Genomic DNA, 25,354 nt, shown 5'->3' with positions numbered 1-25,354 from the left:
TGTGAGGAATATTTGCAATACTCGTGCTCGATTATCCTGACATGTGGAATGCGCGCAAGTCTGGGAAATCTATTCGGACCATATTTTATAGAAATAGATATAAACAAATTAACCACATTTCTTCGATAAAAATATGTGAAAAGATTCCAAATATGGGACATTGCCAACAAGATGCCAAAGCCCAGCAGAGTTATCATCTATAGCCAAAGCTGCATTAAGAGATTGATCTTTCAAACGGCTTTGTCTATAGCTAAAATCACTGAAAACTCACCGATGAGGGAAAATGAGCCTCAAAAAATACGGGACGTATGTTCATTCGTTGATCATTAAAAACGTGATAAATATTTAAATTTATCGTCATAATTATCATAATATAGTTCGCGAGTTAGCAAATTATATTTACCTGCGACATCAATGATGATTATCAATTCAGTTAAGCTCTATTAAAAAGATGGGACATTTTCAAAGAAAAGAAAAATATGTTTATGACTTATAAATTCTCAGTCACAATATGTACAAACATTGTCTGAACACTTCAAAAAGTTTTGCATATTTATAAGGCAGGACTTTTAATTTGTTTTTCACACAACTGCTCGAGTATTTAATAATTTAAGTCATCACATAAGGATTAAATGGAAACAAACAAACTAAATAGTTTTACACTATTACTACTACTACTACTACAGCCGTTTCTCACAGCCAATGAAATTGCCGGTTTTCTCTGCTTTTTATTTGAAAACTTCCTCGCTGTTTGGATTTAAATGCTTATAATCTTCGGTGAAGATGAGCGATGCATGGCGCGGATATCCTCTCCTCTTTAACGTGGAAAAAGCCGTTATCTCGTCACATGTGGCAATGAATTGATTTTTATCATATTAATTTGTAAACATCAATCACACAAATTGTCATATTTTGCCGCGTTATCATTTTATAAGAAATGGAGCAGTTCATTGAAGAAAAAGGACTCCATGGGTCAGTATTATCTGAACTGAAAAGCTTAGGTGTTAAAGTACCCAAGGTCAAGAAATTAAAAGGAACCGTCTCCAAACAGGTAATTCTAAGTTGTTTGAGAAGTTTATCACATTTTATAGACCAGTCTTCCTTAACAATTTGGTTCTTTCGTAATATTCAAATGAAAGGGCTGTTGTATTTTAGACACAAATTTCATATAAATTTTTAGTGTCATTGTTGCAGTCTGTTGTGAATTAATTGCAAGTTTTCTGATGATGTCTGTTTCAAGTGTTTTTATTATTTATTCATCAGTAATAATAAAGTCATTGAACATTGAAGAGGTTCCGAAAATTCTTATAAGTGATTGCAAAATGTAAAACGTATGTTGTAAGATGAAGTACTCAAGTTCGGGAACTGCAGTCATCCATTACAGCCACTGTGCCGTTGTGTGAGTGCAGTGATGGACTTGCATCTGAGGGTATAGATTCAAACCCTACTGTTAGTCGGTTGAAGTTCGTTTTCTGTGGTTCCCAAATTTCAGGCATGAATACAAGCTAATTGCCCCATTAGAAAGTTTTGCCACAAAGAGCAATTGACATATGACTCACTGGTACGAATATTCAGTCATTACATTTCACTCGTCGTTTTAAAAATGGTTAAGGATGCGTGCACAGCGCCATGGGTTATTTCGGTATACAGCAGCTGACGTAACTGAAGTGACATCACACAGGTTGTATCTTTTAACCCTTAGGCCATCCTCACATTGGGATACTAAAGTCTGGTGATTGATAGGACATACTGTATCCAAGTGATTCAACACATATTGCTATGGTGCTGTTCACACGAGAGGATATTAGCATATTGGCGATCACGGCCGTCGGAAATGTTTCGAACCTGTGGGTGCTCGTCTTGAGCGTTATATTGGAAATTACGATTTCTCAATCAATTCTGGGGGGTGCTCAGACCCGTGCCACAAATTACCGTGGGTGCTCGAGCACCCACAGCTCCGACGCCACTGCTGGCGATGAGATATCCTATGCGATAGAGTTACTGGCGACTTGGCATGCTAGGCAAACGAGACATTTGTAGCGTGACTCTCAGGGTTTAAGCTACCGCCACATTTTTTACAAAATGCGAAAGAAGTGGTAGCCACTTTCACAAAAATGCATACAGAAGGTACAGAACGAGTAGACATCCAACCATCAATCATTTGCATTTTGCTAAAGTTTTTCTCCCCTTTTTCGTGAAAGGAATTTTTCATCTAGCTTAAACCCTGGTAACTGTAGTATTTCATGTTTTCATCAGTCTAGGTTATATGATGGGTGACCATGCATTGGATTTAACTTTTTTATAGAAATGCTTCCCGATGCAGGTTGGCTCTCCACCCCCCAGCCCTGTATTCTCCCTTGACTGGAATGCATGTGATGTAAATATAGGGCATGCACACACGTGCGTGTGGGAGGATATAGTAAAAATTCCTTATCCCCTCCAAGAGATAGTTATATTTTTTTCTTTATGCTGTCACAACATGGTCTGCTCTTACCGAAATAAAGCTTCATCTTATAGAACTATCACTTAAAATAATGAATATTTATTATGTGAATTCGGCTTACCTTGACAATCACGCTCTCATCAGGGCTTGCACACATTGCTTAGATTGTGATATCTCTAATGTAGGCATGTCAGTAGTTAATTCGAGGTTGTCTTATTTCTCCATTCTGTAGAAATGTGAATTTGGAATACAATGTCCATAATTCTGTGGCCGAAACAGTGTAGTCTTAGCGTACGAGCCCATCCAAGCACGGCCCGGGGACCCTCACGAAAATGAAATCTGGATCTACTTTTTGAGAGTGAGAATGTGAATTTGTAGGCAGGTTTCTAGCCAGGTAAGGAGTCTCAGAAAAAGCATTTTGCCTGGGGGCCCACAATGCTCTTAAGGTGCCCTGTGCCGAGAAACGAATAGTCTACAATGATAATCTTTTCAATGTATGGATGTACCTATAATTTCTTTCTAATTAGTCTTTTATAACTGCTGATCATGTCATTATTGGGCCCTTAATAACTGTAGAGATTGTAAAGTCATGTCTGGTGATAAAAGAAAAAAATTGAGGATGACAATCTTGACTTTTCTGCTCCTCCCTTCAACTTTAAAATTTGATAGATTTACAACAAATTTTCTTGCATCAAGTTATGCTTCAGAGTTAAAACAAATTTCACTTTTTGTCCTTAAAACTTGTTGTTCTCTCAAAATTAGCACCCAGGTCACAGAAAACCAATTTCAGCAAATCACACCGTGGATAAATGATAGAAGAATAGATTTTAGTTAATAGAATTTTTAGTAAATGTCAAACTCATTGCATAAAATCGGTCTTCAACATATCACTGGAGTTATTTATCATACTGGAAGTCTGGAATTCCATACTGAAATACATTTTGTATGATGTTTGTCCTGTTTCTCATTTACAAGGTCTTGTAATGTTAATTATAACACTTGTTTTTTTTTAATTCTCCATTTTTTTTTTTAGGACAAGATGATAGAAAATGGTCATAAAATATTCGGGGCTAGCTTAAGTGAACAGGAATGGATTACAGATTCGGATTGCCCTCTTCCAAAGTAAGGAGTTATTAATTTCATATTTGTAATATTTTTTCAATTCATAATAGAATGTCTTGATTGAAGTTACCAGAGAAAAAAAAGTTATAACAATTTTATGCTCCTGCAGTTTGTTTTCATTCCTAATTTCTCCAGCAGCAGGTCAATGGTACTACTACTACTAAACCACACAAGCACCTGGTCCATATTCCTCTGCGGAACCTCTAACGAATTGGTACATGCGGGAATGTGTGTGTGTACGTGTAGTGAAACCTGACGTGAAGTTTGTTTCTGTGTAATGTTTGTTATGTGTCGTGCTGCCATCTCCCACCAGTTTTTCTGTGAGTGAAGTGTAATGATTGAATAATTTATCGTTGTAGGACTGTCGCTCTCTGTGGCGAGACTTTTTAATGGGGAGATTGGCTTGCATTTGCGCCTCGAAGATGGGAACCACAGGAAACCAACTTCAGCCGACCACCACTGCGGTGACGGTGGGGTTCGAACCCGGATCCCCGCGATGCGAGTCCGTCATTATGACCACTCGACCACCACAGCGGCGGTCAATGGTACTGTAGACGAGGGCTTGGCAAAATCAGAAAAAATGTGTAGATGTCAGCCAAATTTCTTGGGAGCCAATCATGGTTTCTTCTCAATGTGGTCCTAAATATTTTTCCATCTCTTTCGGAAAAACTTCCCATGTTAGAAGACGTAATGTAATAAAATCAGAAAATTTTGTATCATCCTTAGACTTCAATTCAACAATCACTGAATTATTTTTTTGTGCCAATAGATTTTTTAGTTGCCATGGCACAGGTGGATCTAGAGCTTGCTGTTGGGAGGGGCAATTTTTCACATTGTTATGATTAGGTGACTATATGTCCTGCATTTTGTCCTGTATTTTCTTTGTCCCGACTTTTTTGAAAAAAAAATGCCCCGGTTTTTTTAGTCAGTTTTCTTGAATTTGTTATTTAATCAAAAACGTTGATACAAGTAATTTTCAACAGATTTATTAAATGCATTATTATATTCACATTTTGCTTGGGGGTAGATCTGCTCCTACCATGGTGACCCGGCACAGAGGATTTGTCAACCCTGTTGGAGCAGAATATTTTGCAATATTTGTACATTGCAAATTGAATGTTTTTCGAGTCTTGAGCAGACTGGAAATGTTCTGCAGTAAAAATTCTGATAATAGTGTTTTCTACACTTTCTTAAAATTCTTCCAGATTGTTCTGCAATGTATATCACAGATTTTGGCATTCTGCTTTGTTCAAAAATGTCAGAGTATTCATTGACAATACTAGGAACAGATCTTTTTACAGCACCCACAGGTATATGCTTGACACTTGGGGAATCATGAATGTCATTTATGTTGATATCCAATTTCGACCAAGGATAGGTTCTCTTCAAATTGACAAGGTATTCTTCACTGGATTTAGAATTGTAGCATACAGAAATCTGCTCATGTGGGTGTTGTGTGTGGCAAAGAAACTTGTGTTGATCAGTCTGGATGTTTACCCTTTTTCAGAGCGGGTTGTACGTCTTTGATGACGGGAGATCTGGTGAAGTGAGACTGAAGCAGGTTATAGTTCTTAGATCAGAGACAGTTGATTAACACCATTTTCTTGGCTTTGGCGACTTCTGCTGTTGAATCTGTGAATCCTTTGAGCTAGAAGTAGTTTTTGAGTCTTTGTACATATTCACAGAAACTTTCGTTAGCTTCATTGTAGCATTCAAACGAGATCGATTGTGATGAGAAGCGTTTTCACATTGATGCCGGTTAAAGGTGCTGGAGGAGTTTCATTTAGCTTTGAGACGAAATTACTTAAAATGGTTACTAGATCGTCAATGTTTGCCATTTCTGATTTCTTTCACTTGTCGGCAACTTTATTATATTTTATGAGTCGTTTCTGTAGTGAATCATGAGCTGAACGATAACTTTCAACTAATTTATTACGGAACAATATTTACAACCCATTTCCGGCATGTTATTTCCCTTGAACTGTTGCCACTTTCGTACAGCATAATACTGCTTATTTTCTAGTGTTGCCAGATACATAACAGGGGTTGCAGACTAGCTTCTCGACTTTTCATGCTTCAAGAAACTCCCTTCAAAGGGCTTGTGTAATTCAGGGCTTGACAATTGAAAAAATATTTAGGCACCAGCCCAATTTCTTAAGCATGGTATTTTGCTCAAGAGAAACGGTCCTAAATGTTTTCTTTCACTTGTCCCATGTTAAAATATTTCGTATGTTAAGATTAGAAAATTTTGTTTCATCCTTGGAGATAATTTCTAAATTAGTCTAATTTACCAAGTCACTTTTAAAAAGTATTAGGTGCCAATACAGATTTTCTAGTCATGGTAACCTGGCTCCTGGGATTTGTTCACAAGTGTAATTCACCCCCCCCCCCCCATCTCTTTCACATGGTACATACAAGGCTACAGCAAGCAAAATACCCAACAAGGTGGCTAAGAAAAAGATGCCCATATGAAAAAAAGACACTCTTAGTTTCTCAAACTTTTTGTTCCACTGCCCCTTTCTTCAGAAATTTTTTTCTGTCATCGCCCCCCCCCCCCCCATCTCAAGAAAATCCATGGGGTCTCATGTTATACCCGTAGCTTCTATTGCCCCCTTAAACGTTCCATTGTCCATTTTGGGAAACACTGGACTATATTATATGCATGATAAAATATAATACTATGCCCACATAAAAATATTTATGGTTTTCTCATCTAAGAATGGGTAAATCAAGAAGTTACCCAAACACATGTTTATTGTATTTCTTTTTGAACGAGTCAATTGTGTTAGAATTTACTATTCCCAGGGGTAAGCTATTCCATTTATTAACAATCCTATTAGAGAAAAATTCCCTGCGATACCGCAACCTAGAATTGTCCTGTACCAATCTATACTGGTGTCCCCTTGTAAAAGCAGTCGATTGGCGGTGTACTAAAAGTTCATGGTCCATCCTATCCATCCCATTGAAAATTTTGAACACTTCGATCATATCTCCTCGACACCTGCGTTCATCCAATGTAAACATATTCAAAAAATGAAGTCTCTCTTCATAACTCAAGCCCCGTGTGCCAATAAGGGGACACATAGCTCTTCTCAGCACCCCTTCAACCAAGTCTGTCCCTCTGTAGGTATGGTCTCCAAAACCTTAAAGCATACTCCAGTCCAGGACAAACTGAGCCTCAGAAAAGCAGAAGAATGACTTCACCCTGACGGTCACCTTAGTTGCATCTGGGATAGTGACACCATTCAACTTGTAAGAGAAACATTGGTTCGAATCAAAATGAGCGACCATGCACTTGTCAACCTTAAACTTCATGCTCCATTCATTTGCCCATGTTTCAATCCTGTTCAAGTGGGTCTGGAGCAACTCCCTATCGCTTTGATTCCAACTACCCCCATTAGTTTCACGTCATATGTGAATTTGCTAACAATCCCATCGATACCCTGATCGAGTTTATGGATAAAAAGTGAAAGGTATGGGACCAAGGACACTTCCTTTAGGAACTCCACTCTATATGTTTAAACGATCTTTAGTTGCTTGAATCTGCTGAACCCACAACTGTTTTACAAAAATGAAACTTCGATTGTTTTTCTTTTTTTTTTTTTTTCTGTATTTTAGCTAGATTATTTTTCTGCAGTAATTTTTTAAATTGGTCATCAATTAAGGTAATGTTGGAAGGTATTCATTTTAGGTTTGTAGCAGCAGCAACTGGATATTTGAAGACTTATACCAGAGCTGAAGTTGGCTTATTTAGAAAAGCAGGATCAGTTGTTAGACAGAGAGAATTAAGAGTGAGTCCAATCGAACAATATGTGTCTTTCAGTAATAAAGTTTTATATACAAAATACAAGGCCACAACAGGCAAAATGCCCAACGAAATGGCTGAGAAAAAGATGCGTATAACAAATATGGATGTTATTGATTTCTAAAATACAGCAACCTAATTAAAAATAATTATTAAAACTAAAAATATTATACAGTAAAACATTGATAAGTCGTCACCTCATGTTATTGAAAAATTATGATGGCTTAAGCAGAGTAATGACTTAAGTGAAGTGCCATCAGTTTTAATGTGTAAATATTGTGAAAAACGTGCAAATTTAAAGTAATATGACATTTATTAAAATATGAATTAAAATTACAACATTGATAAAAGTTATAGATGGCAAAAGAAAAAGTGGAAATTTTTACATTTTTAGAGCTTTTATTACTACTTGTGTTAAAATATACTGGTACACTCTGCTTTGATTTATACTATTCATTTTTAATTTAAACTAATCAGAGCATCTGTTAGAATAGTTAGCTTTTCTTCACAACAGAACTACTGCACATCAATTTCACATATACATAAAATTTAATTTTATTGTTTTATATATAATTCTTTATCAGTAGTTCATGAAACAACTACAAGGTAATCTTGGTAAAATTTATCAAGGTAATCTTTCACATACTAACTACAGTGAAACCTGTACGAAACAATGTCAAGGGACTGAAATAATATTGCATTTCAGACAGATTTCCGTTTTATAAAGGTGCAAATCAAAGCACTAATCATTGAACGGACCGTATTTTGATTCCATTTAAGACTGGTTTTCGTCTCATACAGTGTCAGTCTTAGACAGGTTTCACTGTACAAGGTAATCTCGAACACAGAGTCCACTTTGAGGGACTTATGGGGAGCCCGGGGTAGGGAAAAGCACACATTAGAAGACACCAACTTTGGAAAAAATGTCTGGTTTTTCAATAAAGATAATTTGTTCAAATTTTAAGCCCTAAATTAATGGGACCCATGCAGAAATCTGGTCTAGCTCGAACAATCCCTAATGTTTCAAAAACTTAGGGACTAGTCTGCAAATAAATTTCCCTAGCGTAACTTTCGTTACTTGAACTGTTCCGTTTTAATACATAAGGGTTTTATGGTGACTTAAGCATATGGCAATGCTGTAAACAAGCTGTTCCTTTAAAGAAAGCCATAGAAATTATCTGTTCCTTTCTCTCAAACTTTTTCATGGTGACGAGTTAACCAAAATTTGCGACGAGTAAACAAGGGTTTAATAACATTGCTGTCTATGAGAACTGCACAGGCCTGAAGAAAAACGATGACTTAACCAGAGTGACAATTTATTAGGGTGACGACTGAACAAGGTGTTACTGTATATGCATGAAAAAATATAATGCAATACCCATAAAAAAAATATTTATGGTTGTCTCATCTAAGGATAGATAGCTTCTCAATTTACCCTAACATGTTTATCATATTTCCTTTTGAACATGTCAATTATGTAAGAATTTACTATCCCGGGTTTAGCTATTCCATTTATTGACAACCCTATTCAGAGATGCCATTGATATGCTATAATGCCTCAAATACCCAGAATTTCGGTAAAGGGTGCATAAAAATTTTGTTCACGTGTCCTTCGGGACGCGTTCTAAGAAGAAGAAAAAGTAGAGACAAAAACCTCCCTAACTCTTTTTTCACCATGTATCATGATCGTGCCGATTACATAGACCTACAACACAAATATGCATGCATTAAATTTCAAATGCACGGATTGCCAGTTTGGAGGATAGATGCAGGGCCACAACTAGGAGGGACAGGCAAGTCTAGTGTCCGGGGCTTTGGACTACGAAAGGGGCACAAAATTCACCTTTATAACTGCTGCTTCTATATTACATGGGTATGTCAAAATGTGTGCTTGCCCGTTTGAGAAAGTATCTAGTTGCGGCACTAGATAGATAGACCTTGTGAAAAAGTAGTTTTACTACTTCACTGTACAACCAGACTTTCTAACAGGGAGATCAGCCTGCATTTGCGCTTAGAAGTTAGGAACCACAGGAAACCAACTTCAGCTGACCACCACTGTAGCAACGGTGGGGTATGAGCCATTGTAATCCCCTGCAATTTGCATTAGTGCTTCATTTCCCGCCATTGGCAATTTTCAGCATTTCAGCTATAGTTGGCAACTTTCTGCATTGTTTTTGGAGACAATATGCAATGTCCTGCCTGTATTTAACCTTACTTGAAATCCAAATATCCCATATTTTATTTTACTTTTTTTTAGGAAATGGTCAGCCTAGTTAATGCGAGCTAACAGGTTTTCAAATTTTGAGTTGGCTATTCTTTTGGAAAAAAAACTTCTGGTTGCCATAGTGATCACACAGACCTACAGCACAAATATTTATACATTAAACTTCAAATGCATGCATTGCCAGTTTGGAGGATAGATGCAGGGCCACAACTAGGAGGGACAGGCAAGTCTAGTGTCCTGGGCTTTGGACTAAGAAAGGGGCACAAAATTCACCTTTATAACTGCTGCTTTTATATTACATGAGTATGTCAAAATGTGTGCTTACTCCGTTTGAGAAAGTATCTAGTTGTGGTGCTAGATAGATGGCACCACCTACTGGACACAAAACACGGCAAATGCTTTGCACGCACACATAAGCAAACTGTTAAGTATCTCCAACACAAATCTGACACAGCTCCCATATTCAGGTGTGAAAATATGTGGTAGTTAAATGGCGACAGATCAGAGTGGGGGACCATCACGGAGGGAAAATAAAATCATTTTACCAGGAAAACCAAAGTATGAATAGGGAATCAGAAGATAAGTGTCTGAGAGAGAGGAGAGGGAATATAATTTGCTTTAAATTTGATCAGAAGATATTGAAAGTGCTAAGATTTTACTGAAATGTAAAATCAATCAGCGAAGGGAATTTGTAGATTGATTTATTGGTAAATATATAAATGTGTGCCTCCAATTGTTAAAGTGAATCCTGCTTACGTTTTTCAAAAAACTGTCATAAAAAACGTTGTAAACAGGAAAACACTTTAAATGAGAAATCTTAATGAAATTACTTATTGTTATAGAACCACGGAAAGAAGTTGTAAGTGAAAAAACGTTCTAAATAGAAGGAACGTTATAAGCGGGGTCAACTGTATATTTTTTAGATTTATTACATATGTTGAATTCTCAGTGCTAATGAACTTCTTTGCAAGCTTTTGCTACTAGTAGACAATGAAAGTAAATGAACATTTGGATAGAACATGTTTTTCGAAATGAATTACTTGATTCACAGATACCTTCTCCTACCCAGAACATGGCCCACCGCTCAGTCTCAACGAAGAAATATAAGCAGGTGATCAAAGACCTGGGGCATGCTGGAAGAAAATTCATAGATATACTGGTGAATTATAGGGGAGGGGCATAATTTTTTTTGAGATATATATTTTTTAGAACTGACACCTGCATTGATCCACATAGTTTGTACGGTCCTTGAAAACTCCTTAAAGAAAAAAAGGTTCATTTTCAAGGCCTTGAAAAGCCATAAGTCCTTGAAAAAGAATGTTTTTGTCAAGTCCTTAAAATTCTGTGAGATCCCTTGAAAAAAATCATTTTCAAGTCATTCAAAAAGTGTTTTCCGAAATAGTTTTTGCAACCTTGTTTTTTTTTACTCTCTGTAAGTGATATCGTTAAAAAAAAGTGCAAAGCACAGAGAAAAAGCCTTAGCAGTCTGGACAATCAGATTTATAGATTGAGAGAGCACATTTGTTTTCTATTATTCTTATGGTAACATGTATCCTGTGATCATATGTAGACATATTTCAAGTCTTTGGAAGCCATTAAACTTTTGTATACTAGGCATTTTTTTCTGGAGGACTGAAAATAAAATTTCGAAATTTCAGCCGGTAAGTGAGCAGAGCTACCTCTTATTACAGTGCCATCTTAACGTATGGGCTCACTTGGGGGGCCTCAAGAGAAGAGGGGCCTCTGAAAATTGAGAAGTTAATTTTTTGAAAATTTGTCAGGTAGGGCCTCAGAAAAATTACTTGGCCCGGGGGCCCATGCTGCTGTTAAGATGGCCGTGCTGACTAGTGTTAGCAAAACATTGTTTTTTTAAATTTAAGATTGATGTGAAGGTTCTTGAAAGAAATGAAAAAAAAAAAAAGAGTGGCAAATGTATTTTTAATAACTTGTGGCTGAAAATCCCTGCTATCAAGATTGGTTGCTGAGTGTGACAGACAAATGCCGGCAAATATAAGCTGTGTTTAAAAAATCATCAATATCGCTTCAATGGGGGAATCTGCGTTGAAATCCATCGAGCTTATTTATTACTGGAGGGAGTATTGCAGGGTCGTAACTAGGATTTTTGTATTGTCTTGCTGCCCGGGACAAACATTATTTTGCTGCCCCACCAATTTCGAATTTGATAATTTTATAACGGTGTTCTATGCGTTCACTTAAGAATTGCCAGCTGGGCAGTTGCCCCCCCCCCCTAGTTCTGGCCCTAATATGATAGCAGTGGTCTCTACAACATCATTCCTCGGAAGATCACGTGACGCGTTGAATGTTGGCACAATCTCCATTATTTTCTTATGGTATCCAGTCATTGAAAAAACTAAATTGAAGCAACTCAAGCACCCAATTACAAAGTTGTTACCCAGTTTCTCCTGATGCTAACAAAAAACTTTCATGTTCCTAAGTGCCTTTCATGTTCCTATTCATTGAGATATTCAAATTTAAAAAACTGAGGAAAGTTGGAAAAAACAGCATTGAATTTGGGTAAACTGGTTTACCCATATTTAAGTTTTTCCCAAGTTTCCCTCATTTTCAAATTCAAATATCTCAGTGAATATGTCACTTAGGAACATGAAAGTTTTTTTGTTAGCATCAGGAGAAACTGGGCAACAACTTTATAACTGGGTTCTTGAGCACAGGGTGTCCATATAAAATAAAAATGTATCTTATCACACATACACATTTTTATTTTAATAACTATATATCCTCTTGCAGCATGAATGACATATCATACTACTACTACACCTACGAGTACTACACCTTATTTGGATACTTTTTCTAATTGGAAGTATGCCTCTAGGATCAATAGTGAAATACCATGTCCTGTTACTTATGCACCCTGTATATAGAATAATTGAAATTTGAACCGCTAATAATTTAGAGTTAGTCTTTTTGATGAAATTAGATGAATAACTATCCATATTATTTTTCAAGCTCATGTAGACTGAAACCATATCCAGACTGTTAGTGTAGGCCTATACAACCTTGAAGCTGAGTTATAAAGGTAGTTTATATGAAATCTGAGAATTGGTTCTTTAGCTTTACTTTTCATCACTACTATGGATTGTGCATAAATATGGGCTATATGTTACAGCCAAAGTTCTGCCACTTCACAAAGTGCCTTTACTGTTAGACATAGGCCTTACCATATAGGGTCTACAGTAAAATGCTTACATAATGATACTCAAGGGACCCAAGAAATGTATTGCTGAAGATATATGGAGCATATTATCACTATAAACAGTGCATCAGGGCTAGAGAGTAATATCACTATATAGGATTTTTCATTGTATATATAACTGATGCTTGTCGTAATTTTTTTACATTAATGTGACAAATAGCTATAAAAAAAATTTTACAGGTCAAACTTGAAAGTGGTGGTAATTTTCTGAATTGTGAACCAAATGATGTAGCATCTTTATTAAAGCAGTGGCTCCGAGAATTACCGGAACCAGTTATTCCCATGCATCTTCATGATCTTTTTGTCAGGTTTGGTGTATTCTTGTTATTTTATCAAGTTTTTTTTCAGATTTTTTAGCTTATATATTGAGCATCATGAAATACATTTATTTAAAAAATTTAATTGGAATTTCAAAGCAAAAATTCTCACTAAACACTAAGAAATAATTGAAGAGATTCATTGTATCTTACCTCTTTCCAATTCATCAGTGTGCCTGTTTACATCCCTGGTTATATTCGAGATTGCTGTATTTCATTGAAATTGAAAGCAAGGTTTATTAAAATGTTCTATGAAAAGGGTTGGGACTGAGTTTATCGACATTATATTAGAGAAGCAGAGGTGTATGTGAAGGGGAAGCATATAGGGCCCTCTTCCAAGACAACCAAAAATTTCAAATATTTGCTTTAAAAAAAATGTTGGATAACTTTTATATACAGTTTTAATAATTAACCCTCCATCAGGTGCAATCTGAAACGTTTAGTTAAATCCCATTATAACGAACGCCAAGCGACTGGAGAAATCAATTTGTATAAAGGAATTCCAGTTTTTGTATTGTTCCTGTGTAAACTTATCTGGGGGATTAGAAAAGTGTTCATTAAAACAAGATTTTTTGCTATAATGGTATTCGTTAAAATAGGATTTGACTGTACAATGTGAAATGAGTTTGTGATGTGCCTTACCGACATATTACTCCAGACAAAGGGTTGATTTCTGTTAATTTAAAATACTATATTTTTTGAGAGCTAGTAACTCGAGATTTCTCTCCAAGAGATTCCCTGTGCCCCCAAATCATCCCATCCTCCAGTGTGTCTCGAAAGGTGGATCCTGCATACACTCCTGCAGAGATATCTTAACTGATGTTAATATATGGTAACTGAATTTGACTGCGTTATATATTTATCCTTGGTGTTCCAGCAAAAGTCCACAAAACTATTGCAATTGATTAAAATTGCCAGTTATTTCGTAACATGAACAGTTATGAACCACACACCAGTTATCTAAACATCAATGAACCTACTGTAGTAGTTAAATAGTAAAAATTCTTCATAAATCAAAAGTTTAAATTGACAAAATCTCAAAACTGGACTTGGTGACTTCTGCTTGAGCACTGATGATATAACAACACACATCTTAAATATTGCTTACGTACACCGGGTAATTCAAAATGAATGGTATGAAAAGAAAACAGTCCTGCAACTACTGTAATTCATTTCACATATATCAACGTAATATACCTGTCTCGCCCAAAAGGTAATTTATTTCCATATCAACATAATTTGAAAATTAAAAAATTTAGAAGTTAAATTTAAAACTTTCCAAGTTTCATTTGGCAACCCTGGAAAGCTGTCATATTCTAAATGCTCACTTAAATCAATGTTATTCAAAATGAAAGCATAGGCTAAATAAAAAGCTTAGTGTACTAAAATATGCACACTTGTTATTTTTTTACTAATTTGAGATTATGTGAAAAATTCCATGACCTATAATAGTTGAAGCAGTGGATAGGTGGTGCACTCGACTTGATTGACTGATCAATCTGGTATTTCAAGGAGTTTCAGATCATGGTATGATAGCACTAGTGTGGTAAAAACTAGCAGCATTTCTGGTGAACATTCAGGAGATGGCGGCTTTTCAGTGTTGCTAAATGAACTTGGAGAGTACCTTTCACATTATGTTGATATGTGTGAAATTAATTACAGCAGTTGCTGGAATGTTTTCTTTTTATACCATTCATTTTGAATAATCCTGTATTATATATTGGTACTGTTAACTGTTTGGCAGCAATGATTTTTTAGCTTAAACAATGAGTCTTGAAATACATACTCTGTTACAAAGGGTCCCAAATGTTTTTTCAACAGTGCAGAAATGTTTGTCCTTTTAGAATGGTTTATTACTTTAATGCTTTTATCTCCATATATGTTGCATACCTTGCACTGCTAACTGCCCACAGCATTATGAAGATGTGTTATACTCCCCCTCCCCCCCAAAAAACTAACATGGATTTGATAAATATTTCTATGACTAAATATCACTTGCTTCTGCTCTCTAACAAATTATAATTTTAGGTGCCAAACTTTGGATTGTGATGAAGATCGTCTGAATGCGATTTTGTTGGCATGTCTCCTCCTTCCAGCTGAGCATCTTTACACATTGAAGCACCTCCTGAAGTTTTTAAAAAGCATTGCTGCAAGTAGCGAAGTGAATAAAATGAGTATTCATAACTTGGCTTTAATTATGGCTCCCAATCTCTTACCATGTGGGAATAATAATGCTAACAAATCAAGGTGAGCAATTTTTTAGTAGTTCATTGTTTAATGTTTCTGTTGAAGAGATTTCCTAAAATATCTCACTTTTTTTATTTTTGTTTGTTATATTGTTGAGACATTTATGACCATTTTTTTTTTAATACAGTGAAATATCTATATAACAATATTCTGCTGACTAAGGAAAAAAAATTGTAGAGGGATTATGGTAACAAGACATATCACATGCTACTAAATTTTTTAAACATTTCACTGGAAATGAAATATAGTCAGAGTTTCCTAGATATTTTCCCAAAGGGATCTGACTATAGTTGACCAGCTTTGAAGTAGCAAAATACTGTTTAAATTCACACCATTTATAAACCAATTCAAGTCTACAGAGTTGTATTCCAACAGCCCTAAGACTGTGGCCTGCAAAATAAAAGATGATGGGACATGGTATCTGTTCTGCTGAGTTGTCTAGGTATGATTTATTTCCACCAGGTGGCTAGAGCATTGGTGGGTGATCTTAAGCAATCGTTCTTTCTCATGCTTGTAGACTGGAACATTTTTTTTTATTTACAGTTGGGAGTGGGGCAAATATTCTAGAAGTTATATTTTATATGAAAATTTTTATTTTAGTTTACATATGTAAAAAAGTTTTTTTACAATTCTTTGTACATTAACCTTGAACAGTTTATTATGATGTTACAATCTTATATAAAAAAAAATTTCCCAGCATGGGTAATATATAGCACAACAAAATAACCTTCTGGGATGGATTTCTGATTTCAAATGAAAAGAGGACTGCTATAGTTTTTTGCCTCTGCAGGGGTCTGTACAGCCGAAGTTTGGGTGTTTTCTGGACCTTTCACAAAATTCTGGATCTGAAAAATTAACCCTTCACAAAATGCAAATGAATGAAATCATAAATATTTGGTCTTTCATTTCTTTTGTGATTATTTTTCTTCCCACAAAATTGATGACCCTTTTAATAAAAAATAAAGGAAATTTTCATGAAAACAGGACCCTAAAAAAGTCTGGACAGACCCCCCCCCCCCTGCTCTGTAAAGAGATTACAATCAAACCCCATTATACCGCCAATGCTATTTATTTTCAGTGAATAAGTCTTCCATATAGGGATTATAATGAAAAAAGCCTGTTTAGCACCAACTATTGTTTCTATGCACACAAAGTCGTCATTTTCCAAGAATTTCCACAACATTTTTCCCCCCGAAAGGAGTTCAGGATTTATCCTTTTCATTCCACTGTTATTATTGGTCAGCATAACAACAGTTTATATAGAGCATATGATTTGAAGACTAAATAATGGTGTGGTCAGGGGTCTTTGAAAGCATATTGAATACTTGAACGTGTGTAGGGACCAAAACAACCAACGTATTCAAAGAAACAGATTTATTGATAAGGGAAAGTATACAATGAGCATACTGCACTAGTTTGTTCAAGGTTGCTGAGAAAATTTTTTGACAGTTCATGTTTTACTCGCTGCTTATTACAAATTGAGGGAGCAAATGGAGGATTACAAATTGAATGGAGCAAATTGAGGGAGATGATAGCACTTAAAAGTGCTATCATCTCCCTCAATTTGCTCCATTAAAATCATGTTGAAAAGAGTTCTTCTAATGTATAAAAAACAGGAAATTTATGATTATAAAATCAATGCAAACTAAAAGGAATGCCGTAATTATTTCCTTTTATTTCATTTTTGCACTTATAATATGTTTATTATATGTATCGCTAAATTTATGCCGAATGAAAATAATTTTAAAGGTATGTTTTTCTGTGTTAAGCTTTCTATCAATAAATATTTAAGTAATTGTACAGTGTTTACAATTTTACAACTTTTCTCATCTTAAAAGCATACAAAATGCATATAAAATAGATTCTTTTATTTATGGAGTAACACTAATAAAACACAGATGTTAGTAGTTCATAATAAATGTGTGAATTTATGTAATGGAGCTTCTCTGAAGTGTTATTCCGACCATGATCCGATATAACGCCAAACTCGTTATAGCACCAAAATTCTTTGGCACGAATGGTGCCATTACAACAGGGTTTGACTGTATATATTTAATCTTTTCATAGGTAAGATATTTGTCAGGTTAGATTTTAAAATGTATAAGAAAGCTTATTTGATCAATGACAAATTGATAAGTCAATATAAACAATATAAGACGACTTCTAAATCATAACATTCTTACATAATTTAGTTTTTCCTTTTTTTCAGTAACATTGTGCATTCTTACACTTCAGTTGTTGAAATTCTAATAGCTAATGCAGATAAAGTTGGAAGTGTTCCTCAAAAAATCGCTGATCAGCTGATGTCGGGAGAAAACAGTGATCTTACTATCGAGACTTTGTGTTGCAGCCCTAGCAAAATGAAAAAGAAATTGAAAAATGGGACTGGAGGAGGAAATGTGGTTGTAGGTAGGAAACAATCCATATTTACAAGGTCAAAATTTTTACTTAAGTGACCATAGATTTTTGTTCATTTCATCCCAATCTCAAGTCAAATATTTTAAAAGGTAGCTGTAGTGTAACTGAGCGATGGCAGCTGCATGCATCCTGCCATGTGATGGTTGACGATTTTATTCCTTTTAATTTAGGTCATAGCTTCCCAAACTTTTTGTTCTATTGTTCCCTTCAGGATTCTTTTTGTCTCATTGCACCCAACTCAAGCAAACCGTAGGAACCTATGTTATATCCATAGTTTCTATTGCCCCCTGAATCATTCCATCTTTCCCTGGGGGTTATATTGCCCACTTTGGGAAACACTGATTCAGATGGAAACAATTTAAAGAAACCAGTTGATGATGAACCCATGTCATTCAAGATTCCCATTTTGTGTCTTTAGCTCTATTTAAGCTAATTATTAATCTTTATTTTTACGTATATAAAATAGGTGCAATATAATTTCTGCTGTGATCAATTTTTTTTAGAAAATGGAAAAAAGTCAGTATTAATTGTTTTTAAGCTGAGAAGAGTACACGTTTTATGTGAGAAATAATCCCATTTGTATCATAGCAACCATGGAGGATATTTTCCTTCTATTTCAAGCAACTGAAGAATGAACCTTTTCTTTACATATCTTTCTGCTGTATATTTGACAGGTTTTTAATTTATTGATTTGTGATAAAGTTAAATATTTTAAAACTTGCAAAATATATATATATACAGTTCCAAATCATGCTTGTATGTTTTTTTTTACAACTGATTTATCTGGTATTATGCAGACTGATTGGAAAAATATATTAGTGATAGTGACATTATTTAGGTCTTACTTTTGTAGATCTCGTGAGTGGTATAAAAAAGATTGTGGGAGGTAATATTACTCCAATGAACACATGCATGGATTTTGCTGATGTTGTTAATTCGGTCAAATCATCCACAAGGTAATTTTTGGCATTCAGTGTTCTACTTTTAAATGGTTATGTTATAATGCATGTTGTAAAAAAGGTGAAAATTATAATTTTATATTTGATTATAGTATTGATCAAATTTTTTTGGTTTAACTGATCAATGTATTAGAGATTTTATATTGCAAGGAAAAAATATTAAAATTCTTGGATAAAGATGAGGGTAAACATCCTGCATGTTATCCTTGATATAATTATCTTTTGGACAAAATAAGTACAAGAGATAATTATAAGGCATCATTGTTTTTTCATGAGCTTATCTCTCTATTTTTATGTTCAGAAGTTGGTAACTTCACTTTCAATCACAACTTATGTTACTTGACATGTTTTTTAAATTTAATTTTCTCTTATTTTGTTCAAAATTTACATTTGAAGTTTGTTTTAGCTTTTGGCTGCATCATTTAACAAAAAAACATTTCTTGAATAGTAATTACAATGTTATATTTTAGGCGAAAAAATGTCAGAGAAAACACAGAAACTCCATTTTTTACTCCAGTGGCTGAAAGTGAGTCTTCTGTTGGTGTTGGTCTAGCATCAAATGTTGTTTATTATAGTTATCTTTTGCTCTTTATCACTGCAATAATGATTATATATATATTTTTCAAATGTCTGACTTGTGTATGTCATATAAATACAGTCGAACCCCAATTTAACGCCACCATTTATTTTGAAGAGTTCTGGTGCTGTAATGAGTTTGTGTGTGTGGCATTGATATTAAATCATGGTTTTACACGTGCAAGGCCTGGAAATGGAAGATTTGTTCATTGAAAATTTCTGGTGCTAAGCGGATTTGGTGCGACATGGGTGATGGCGCTATAACAGGGTTCTACTGTATTTAATGGAATTAGATGGAATAAGATGAAACCTGTATTTATTGTGCAAAATGTTTAAATCATGACCTTTAAGCCCAGACATTAAGCTGAATACCGGGTGTTTCACGAAGGACCCCTAACTTTGAAAATAAATAACTCTGAAATGGTGAGATAGACGCATGAAACCAGTGGTATGTTTATTAAAAAAACGTAAGAATCTGATACAGAAACCTCAAAATTTGTTACAAATCGCGCCGATAGATTGCGCTGCAGGTGACATTACAAATCCCTGTATAGAGAGCTCAGGTGACAAGAACAATCAGTCGTCGAAGATTTTGCCATTGAAACATGACCGCTATTAGCGTATAGTGAAATAAATTCCAGAAGTGATGTATTCCATGGAGGAACGTGTGTTTATTCCACCGATTAAATCACAGCCCTACTGCCACAAAAAGTTTCCAAACAGGATTTCTAGTCGCAAAAAGGCTCAGATGGGAAAACAATTCGTGAGCTATTCAAAAAATTTCAACAGACAGGCAAAGTGGCCGATGCTTTAGTCAGAAATGTTTGTCCCACCCACTCCGCCATTACACCTGAAAATACAATGACACTTGCTGAAGTTATTGAGCGTCATCCGAATAAATCTGTCTGCAGACTTGCAGCTGAATTCAGAATCACGCCATCCAGCACGTACAGAATCCTGTGGAAGACATTACACATGTTTCTGTACAAGATTCAATGCCGGCATGCCATACCAGTTTGAGCTGAATGACGAGAGGATTTCGCTAACAAGATGCGCAACATGATTGATGGTTCTGGTTTCGATGCTGCCCGAATACGGTTTACAGACAAGGGGCACATTTTCATCTGAATGGTGTTGTTAACAGGCACAACTGGTGATTTTGGGGTACCGAAAACCCACATTTGTCTCGCGCACAACCACTCCATTGCCCAAAACTTAGTTTGGGCTGCAATCTGCTGCTAAGGCATCATTGGGCTCTTTTTCTTGCGAGAAACAGTGACGACTAACTGGTATATTGCACTTTTGAAACAATTTGTTGCCATTCAACAAGCGTTGGACGATCGACCAGGCATGACATGGTTTATGCCAGGTGGGGCTCACCTACACTGTACACAAGCTGTTTTTGACTTTCTGGACGAATACTTCGATAATAGAGTTATTGTGTTGAACTATTTGATAGTTAAGGGAAAAGGCATGGACTGGCCTCAGTATTCAGCCAACCTCACCCCCTGCAACTATTTTCTGTGGGGCACACTGAAGGACATTGTTTACCGCAACAATCCTTTAACACTCGACGAGCTGGAGGAGGCTATTTGTCAAGCTTGTGTGTCAATTTCTGGTGACATATTACAGAGTGTCACTGACAATTTCATTCTTTTGTGACGTGTGTTGTGTGAAAGGTGCACATTTTGAATCACTTTTGATGTGAATGCTACGAGGACTGCTTGCATTACCCACTATGTACAGCCTACTTATGGTAATGCCGCCTGCAGCGCCTTCTATTGGCGCAATTTTAACTAAAATTTTAAGGTCTCTGAATCAGATTCTTATGGTTTTTTAATAAACATACCACTGGTTCTATGCTTCTATCTATCACCGTTTCAGAGTTATTAATTTTCAAAGTTAGGTCCTTTGTGAAACACCCGGTATAAATATATTGTGAGTGTAATTCTTCAAGTTAAAAAAATGAAACATTTCAAGCATATAGCTTTCAAATAATCACTAGTGCTAAAATAATTTATTTTAGCAAAAATATATATAAATGAGTGATTCTCCTTTGGCATTTCTTTTCGAAACATTTTTTTTGACAAGAATTAGAATTTTTGATTGTCAACTTGTGATATTGTTTCTCTTGCTAATCAGCAGATAATTGCAGGTTGTGTGATTAATAGTAATTGAGCTTTATTTACAAAATTTGTATCCAAAATGTGTGTGCTATTTTTACTTAAGATTTCAAATCAATGATGTTTGATAACATGAATGATTTGGCATGAAGTTGTCTTTCAGAAATATAACTAGATGAAGGTTTTGTTTTTCTTAAATTTAGTTTTGAAAATATATAACTATTTCATTTTTTTAAATTTATAAGACGAATCTTGTAATACATAGATAACCCATTTGAATAATGTTAAATGTGAGCTTTTTAAAAAGGAAAAAAAATAGAACCCTCTCTGTGTGATATTTATTTTTCCTTATTTTTATTGAAGCTCAAAGATGTGAATATTTTATGTTGTGATAAGATTTATATTCTGTTTCAGTTTCACGTCTTGCAGCACCTTCAAATGGACTGAATTTAAATACACCACTTTCACATTTTCGAAGAAAGTCATTTGGGTTGCTGAATAAAAAACGTGGAAAGAGGTATGTAAAATATTTTGTATCATTTTGCTTATCATGAAATAAATGCACTAAAAAGAGTAAAATATTGACTTGAGATATCGTAAGGAATTATCATGATTATTAACTCCCCTGAAATCCCAAGTTAAAGTTTTACTTACAAATCACTGGACTTACTTAAAAACATCCTATTGACTTAATTGTCTTTATTCTTAGCTTTAATATTTTAACATGAGTACAAAAAAATATCTTTTTATTCTTTAGCTCTAGGGCCAAATCTGTGAAGCCAAATATTTCTGATCATACTAAAGAGTGTTGCTCTGTGCTTAAAGTGAATACACCATCTACTCCTATTGTTGTCCTAAATGCAGTGATTATGAACAAAGAGGTATGCTATTTTGTGTGAAAAATCATTAGGTTAACTTGCATTAAATTTATTAAACAACTTTGAACAAAGTTCCTTTTTTTCTGTAACCTTTTCCTGTGCAAGTGTGCAATATTTTGTAGCTGGAGAAATATGTCATCACGATGCTTGTTTCATAATACATTTTTCCTTTACCTCCGCATTATTTTTATTTTCTTCCTCACTGCAGTTTGGCAAGTTAAAAATATTACACACACATATATATATATAGAAAACACATGCTCCAAAAGATAGTTTTTGAGAATGTGTTGCTGGTACTTCAACTATACTTCATTCAAATTTGTTGACAAAAGTCTATATTTAAAAGGATTAAACTTGGTTGCAGACTACTGTATTTATGTATGTATGTATGCATTGTATATTATGTATTAATACTCACTGAAAAAAAAATTAAAATCCCCATTCTTTGAAATTGTAATTGATCAGATTTGTTTTCCAATGATTGAAAGCTATTTGTTTGGTGGAGTGTTTCCTAAATATACATGTGAGTAATGTTTATTGTAAAGCATTGTTGAAATTTATAATAATGAATAAAAAATAATTTTCTTTTCAGGAAATAAAAAAAGAGCAAGAGAACAGTTTGATAGTACCTTTAGTTAGCAGAGCTGTGCCTGATTTCAAGAATGTTGAAGATACTACCATCAAAAGAGCTGTTTCCGATCGTCCACTCAGCACCAAAAAAATTGAAAATCGAAAGCGTTGTTCAAGTTCTTTGTCTATGGGTAGTCTTCCAGCCAAGAGACCTTCACCACTGAACTCGGATCAGCTAGCTTATTTGAAAAGAAAATCCAGAAAAATGGAGGCTACATTTTATGATAAAGATCCAGTCAAGCAATGCACAGAAAAAAGTACAGATAGCTTTTGTTCAGTTATATTGAAAAATGATCATCAAAAGTGTAAAGCTGAGAATAAAAGGCAAGATATGAAGCGTAATACAAGTGCAAGGCGAAGTTCTCGTTCAATCAATCGTCCAACAAGTGTAGAAGAAAGAGTTTCTTTGAAAGGTAGTCGGGATGGAAGCATTCTGCATAAACAACCATCACAATCATGTGTTAGAAAATGTAGTAGTAGTACAAAGAGTAGCTGTAAAAATTCTGTAAAAAACTCAAAAAAAATCACTGCAGAAAGCTCGGAAAAAACCATCACAAAAAATACTCAAATGGCAGAGGGTTGTGTTGAACCAGTGACTGTCAATTTCAAAGTTGTTGATGTGTTCGTGGATGCTCCTATCAAAATTCATGAAGATAACCCAGTAAACACAACTCCTGTTAGCGTTGAAAAGCATTCCCTACCTGGATCTATTAAAAAAAGCTTAAATAAAAGTTCTCTTAAACGTGGAAGACCAAACACGATTAAAACAGGCCTCCCATCAGAATTGTGTCCAAAATATAATAATGATTTATCACATTCCAAATTAGAAAGATCAGTTACCTGTGTGGGATCAAAGGCATTTGTTGGAATTCTGAAAAGTGAATTTGACAATACCTCAATTATACCACACACACAAGATACTGTTTCTGATGCATTTGTTTACAGCAAAGATGACAGCATAATAAATTACAGCACACCAGAAAATTCATCTTTGAACATTGCGGAAGTATGTGAAATGGTCAAGGATACTTCACACGAATCTACTGCATTGCAACCAGAATTCTCTGTAACAGATTTATCTTGTGTTCTTACTCCAGAACTCAACTTAGGGAAGAATAGTGGGTGCAAAAAAAGAAAATCACAGAAGCAAACAAAAAATGATTCATCAATTGTTCTGTCACCATGTTATACAGTAGATGAGATTTCAAGTGAGAAAAGCAAAAGTAGGAGTCCGGATAGCATTGTGAAAGGCATAGATTTCAGTGAATGTTTGGAGAATTCAAGCTTTGATAAAGAAAATGTATATCCAGGAAAGGAAATTTGGCATAGTGAGGCTGAAAGTTATCTGAATTCTCATTTGATTCCTAAAGAAACACAATGTAAAAGGGAAAGTATAATTCAAATAATAGCAAATAATGCTGGAAAGGTTAAGGAAAATGTTCAGCGTTACAATCATATAGCTACGGAAAAGAAACATGGAAGTTTCAAAGGAATAACGAATAATTCTCGTAGTACACCGAGACGTGAAATTAAAAGAACATTAACGGAGTTCTCTTCACTTTCTCCTGATTTGTATAATTCAAAGTCATTAGCTAGTCCTCGAATGTGCACAAGATCATGTTCTCAAAATCTTCCAATAACTGAAGAGTCATCTCTTACTAGTTCTCAGCTAAAGAGGAATGTTAAATCTTCACTGCCTCCCCCACCTAAATTTGTTTCTCATTCTGAAAAAAATGGCTCAAGCACACCACTGAAAGAGGTAACTAATGTTAAAAGTGGTATAAAAAACTCAAATAGCAGCAGCAAAAGTCTCAAAATTTCAAATAGTCCTGCTTTTATTGAGAAAACCACACCATTGAGTGAAGGGTCAAAAATCTCTTCCTCCAAACCAATTGAAAAAAATTCTGTTGTCAAAAGATTTAAGCGAAAATCTAGGCTTTCATACGAGGAAAGTCCTAGCAGAATAACCAAAGAATCTCGGTCTGAAAGCTCTCCAGCATTAGCCAAAACAGATCACAGCTACAGTCTTAGATTGAGAGGATCACCTCAAAGCCCACTGTTAAGAAAACGCTTTCAGTCACAGTTTTTCACATCTTTGCAGGACATTCCACCTAGTAGATCTGTATCAACAGTGTCCATCAGAGATATAAATGATCTGAGAAATGCCCAAATAATTGATGCTTGGGAATGTAAAATGTGATACATTGTTGCAAGTGATCTGTAATATGTTGAAAATCATTTTTTTTTATTCTTGTATCTTTTTTGATCTTTTCATGGATATTTTTAGAATGTTTTAAGCTTTACTCATTTTTTTTTAAATATTTTACTCGCCTTTATTTTCAAGTTGAGGGGATAAATAAAATTGTTTTTGGCTAAAATA

At 35.0% G+C, this 25,354-nt stretch overlaps 1 protein-coding gene across 2 annotated transcripts; it reads left to right on the top strand.

Annotated features, from left to right (window-relative positions):
• The first annotated feature begins 753 nt into the window (after nucleotides 1–753).
• On the top strand, nucleotides 754–25,354 carry LOC149072392 (uncharacterized). Of its 2 annotated transcripts, none has more exons than XM_089246569.1 (11): nucleotides 754–1,051; nucleotides 3,477–3,565; nucleotides 7,257–7,356; nucleotides 13,007–13,134; nucleotides 15,172–15,390; nucleotides 17,600–17,799; nucleotides 18,662–18,764; nucleotides 19,238–19,293; nucleotides 21,881–21,983; nucleotides 22,224–22,347; nucleotides 22,937–25,354. In XM_089246569.1, the coding sequence occupies exons 1-11, from the start codon at nucleotides 938–940 to the stop codon at nucleotides 25,172–25,174; spliced, it is 3,474 nt and encodes a 1,157-aa protein (XP_089102695.1). In that variant the 5' UTR covers nucleotides 754–937; the 3' UTR covers nucleotides 25,175–25,354. The 2 variants fall into 2 exon arrangements, with proteins under 2 accessions (XP_089102695.1, XP_089102693.1); XM_089246567.1 differs by having other exon boundaries at nucleotides 760–1,051; nucleotides 18,647–18,764.

The sequence above is a fragment of the Pholcus phalangioides genome, unplaced genomic scaffold (assembly GCF_987345545.1).
Source record: "Pholcus phalangioides strain wild (caught in Gottingen) unplaced genomic scaffold, Ppha-v1.0 ptg000017l_1, whole genome shotgun sequence".
In the NCBI taxonomy this organism is placed as follows: Eukaryota; Metazoa; Arthropoda; class Arachnida; order Araneae; family Pholcidae; genus Pholcus; species Pholcus phalangioides.
The sequence above is the reverse complement of the archived record's forward strand: the minus strand, read 5'-3'. Positions and strand labels throughout refer to the sequence as shown.

Bases quoted from the DNA above. Each gene is read 5' to 3' on its own strand.
- LOC149072392 (XM_089246567.1), top strand. From the start codon at position 938: ATGGAGCAGTTCATTGAAGAAAAAGGACTCCATGGGTCAGTATTATCT. The intron at 21,984-22,223 runs GTATGTAAAATA...TTTATTCTTTAG, and splicing joins AATAAAAAACGTGGAAAGAG to CTCTAGGGCCAAATCTGTGA. The intron at 22,348-22,936 runs GTATGCTATTTT...TTTTCTTTTCAG, and splicing joins CAGTGATTATGAACAAAGAG to GAAATAAAAAAAGAGCAAGA.